Source organism: Sinocyclocheilus anshuiensis, unplaced genomic scaffold (assembly GCF_001515605.1).
Source record: "Sinocyclocheilus anshuiensis isolate Anshui unplaced genomic scaffold, SAMN03320099.WGS_v1.1 scaffold1065, whole genome shotgun sequence".
Lineage (NCBI taxonomy): Eukaryota > Metazoa > Chordata > Actinopteri > Cypriniformes > Cyprinidae > Sinocyclocheilus > Sinocyclocheilus anshuiensis.
The window spans coordinates 972,862-976,889 of NW_015555804.1; the positions used below are offsets into that span (position 1 = coordinate 972,862).

At 36.7% G+C, this 4,028-nt stretch overlaps 1 protein-coding gene across 1 annotated transcript in view; it reads left to right on the forward strand.

Moving 5' to 3' along the window:
• Nucleotides 1-2,388, forward strand: part of LOC107674995 (DNA replication complex GINS protein PSF3-like) — an 8,360-nt gene extending 5,972 nt beyond the window's left edge. Inside the window, exons 3-4 of the mRNA XM_016469171.1 lie at nucleotides 1,042-1,275; nucleotides 2,002-2,388. Of these exons, the coding sequence (XP_016324657.1) occupies nucleotides 1,042-1,275; nucleotides 2,002-2,232 (465 nt within the window). The 3' untranslated portion in view covers nucleotides 2,233-2,388. The remainder of the gene's footprint in view (nucleotides 1-1,041; nucleotides 1,276-2,001) is intronic.
• The last annotated feature ends 1,640 nt before the right edge of the window (nucleotides 2,389-4,028 follow it).

Consider the following 4,028-nt stretch of genomic DNA (forward strand, 5'->3'; position numbering starts at 1 on the left):
CTCGCAATTGCGAGTTTATATCTCACAATTCTGACTTTATAACTCGCAATTGCGAGTTTATATCTCACAATTCTGTGAAAAAAAGTCGCAATTAACGTGACCTTTTTTACAGTTTTTAAGAGAACGTCAGAATTGCGTGATATAAACTCGCAATTGCGAGTTAAAGTCCAATTTTGAGGGGGGCAAAAGACTGATATGTTCTCAGAATTGCGAGTTTATATCTCGCAATTCTGACTTTTTTTCTCAGAATTGCGTGATATAAACTTGCAATTCTGAGAACATATCAGTCTTTTGCCCCCCTCAAAATTGGACTTTAAGTCGCAATTGCGAGTTTATATCTCGCAATTCTGACTTTTTTTCTCAGAATTGCGTGATATAAACTTGCAATTCTGAGAACATATCAGTCTTTTGCCCCCCTCAAAATTGGACTTTAAGTCGCAATTGCGAGTTTATATCTCACAATTCTGAGAAAAAAAGTCAGAATTGTGAGATAAAAAGTCGCAATTACCTCTTTTATTTTTTATTCAGTGGCGGAAACGGGCTTCCATACAAGTGAGACAGCTGTGTAAGTGAAGAGCATGAAAGATAAATATCTCTTCTGTGCATTTTTTTTTTATTGTGCATCTAAATTTCTCAAATTGTGAAAAAATTATGTCTGTTTAATATGCATAAAATGCTAACTATGAAGTTGTTCTTAACAAGACAAAAGGACGGGTTGTTTCATTAGACAAATGTTAACTTCCATGACTGTTATTTTCACCACAGAATGTTACAAATACAAATGGCACTGGAAATATTCATGACAGAAATGATATTGTTAACACTAATATTGGCACTGGAAAAAAGTCAGCTAGTTTGGTTTGATGTTGGACTGTGTTGCATGAATAGACAGTTCTTTGCATACTCATTAAATATAAGTCCCTGACCAGGACATATTTGTATGGTGGTTTAATGGCAACTTCAAATGAGTAAGAGGTTCTGTCTTTTCATACATATGTTGTGTACGTGATTGATTCATACTTGTGTTTTTTTATGTTTCAGGGCACAAAGATGGAGATGCCACTCTGGCTTGCCAAGGGCCTGTATGAAAGGAAGAGGCGAGTGCTGTCTGTGGAGCTGCCAAAGGTATATCGTGAGGGCTGGAGAACAGTGTTCGGGGCGGATCCCATTGTTGTAGACTTGCACAAAATGGGGCCGTATTACTATGGTTTAGGCTCCCAGATGCTACATTTTGACAGCCCAGAAAACCCAGAGATTGCTAACACCATCCTCCAGGTGAGCATGTCTAGATAGGTAGTCACAATTCACAATGATGTCTGTAAAAAGCATGCAAATTCAAGCTAAATCATATGTAAATGATAACCATACAAGATATGACGAGTTTAATTTACCTTAACCTGTTAGTAATGGGTGGTTAGAAGAAAGCTTGGTGTTAAGGTTCACAACTTCACATGCTGAAATCATGTCTGTTTAAAAAGGAGAGGGACATGTCCTGTAATCCAATCCTATTTTAACCAGTAGAGGGAGCAGTATGCTTAAAATCATTACTAGTACTGACCAGTTGCTGGGCAGACTGATATGCCAGGTTGAATAGGACGTACAGTTCTGTAGTGTTAAATCTGTGAACACCATTAAAGCTCCATGTTAAGTTCAGGGAAAATTCAGGGCTTTAAATGTCTGCCGCATAGTTATTATGGCTGGTACTGTATATTGATTATTACAATACAACAAGCAGCTTTGAACTTTGAGCAAGAACATGGCTAAATTCTTCTATTATGTCTATAAAATTGCAAATGCAAAAGGTTTTTTTTTTTAGTCTTTTAGTTTGTCATGAAATTGATTCAAATTTACGAGTTATATTTTGCAGCTAAACAGACTTGAATGTTTGTTATAACTGATAAAAAACAATTTTTCTACTGTCCCTGCATCCTATATATATATATTTATATATACACGCATGCTTCCATAAATTTTATACACTGTCCCCATCTCTCTTATCAGACCTTCATGGGTCGTTTCCGTCGGACCATGGACTCGTCCCAGAACGCCTACAATGAAGACACATCAGCGCTGGTGGAGCGCTTGGACTGCTTAGAGAGGAGCTTGTTTAAAGCAGGGCAGAGTGGACTAAACAGTTTCCAGCTGTGGGAAAAGGGCCGGTCTTCTCACCTCACAGCCTCTAGTCTAGTTATCAACTACAGAAAGAGGAAAATTGCAGACCTGCAGGCTTGAAAGACCAAAAGATTACAAAGAAGGACTAAGAAGAGTTTCTTGTGAGTGTGTGAGAAAATGGGTCACATATGTTTGTGTTATTGAGAGACTTGTGTAAGTTGCCTATGAACTTTTTACTGTGAGATTTTTTGGGTGTAAACAATAATTCAATTTGGTATGGTCAATAAATCAATATATTCTGTTGTTTTCACTCTTCGTTTCTTCCTTAAGTTCTTAAAGGTCATTAGTTCTTTTTTATCTTTACAAATATGTCTTTTCTTTTCCCAGAGATGCTTTTTATAAAGCAGTGACTGATTCTTCCATTTATTCATCCTAAAGAGGGTTGAACAGGCTTCATCTGTTTTTTTCAAAGCCTGGGGAGTTATGAGTTTGCACATCATGGATGTCAATAACTAAAACATTTTAACAAAGATTATTTCTGGTGTTCAGACTGAAACATAAATAATTAACTTTAAAGGGATAGTTCACCCCAAAATTAATAAATTACCCCATGATTTACTCACCCTCAAGCCATCCTAGGTGTATATGACTTTCTTCTTTCAGACAAATACAATTGGAGTTATATTAAAAAATGTCCTGGCTCTTCCAAGCTTTATAATGGCAGTGAATGGGTGATATTCAATAGTCCAATAGAAGTCCAATAAACTGCGTCCATCCATCATAAAAAGTATCCCACACAGCTCTGTTGGGTTAATAAAGGCCTCCTGAAGTGAACTGATCCGTTTTTGTAAGAAAAATATCCATATTTAAAACTTTTATAAACGGTTTATAAATCTAGCTATCTAGTTTATAATCTAGCTTCCGGTTTATAAAGTTTTAAATAGGAATATTTTTATTTTACAAAAACGCATCGATTTGCTTCAGGAGGCCTTTATTAACCCCCGGAGTAATGTGGAGCACTTTTTTATGATGGATTGGCGTAGTTTATTGGACTTATGCTGGACTATTGAAAAATAACACCCATTCACTGCCATTATAAAGCTTGGAAGAGCCAGGACATTTTTAAATATAACTGATTGTATTTGTTTGAAAGAAGCGAGTCATATACACCTAGGATGGTTTGAGGGTGAGTAAATCATGGGGTAATTTTCCTTTTTGGATGAACTATCCCTTTAATGCATTTATGCCGTCATGTAAAAAGTGCTGGTTTCTGATAATCCATGAGCTGTTATTTAGAATATTGGAGGTGACATTTGTATGCGTCATGAGGTTGCTTGTGACTATGTGTGTGCGAGCAAGCCTTATTTGCATCAGTCAACACAAGGACAAATCAAATCACTGCATGTCTCCACAATTCAGTGCCCCTTTCTCTCTCCTCTCACCTCAATAAACAAACACCTATCCTTCAGATATTATGTATATTTGAAATGGGTATCTCTTTTCTGCAGGATCAGATTTCAAATGTCTTAGTCTTCTTAATTTTAATGAGCATGTTTATGAATACAGAGTCCTAGCTGCTTGTTCGTGTGTAAAATGTGGGTCAGCTGATGTGGACGACCTCATCCATGATTTCGGAATGGAAGTTATTGATATGTCCCTCTGGGATGGTCATATCGACCTTGTTATCTCTCTGCAGCCTCAGCTGAGTTGGCTTGGGTAGGGCAGGAGGGATTTATTGACTTTCTGAAAGGTCCAAACTAAAGAAAAATCACTCATTGCCCTACAGTTATCTTGAAGTTACATCATTTGGTGGCTTGATTACAAATGGGGCAATGACTTCATTGAATAACCATACATATTCAGACAGTAAAATAAAAGTTCTAATGTTTGCAAAGTGTAAATTATATTTATTTCAC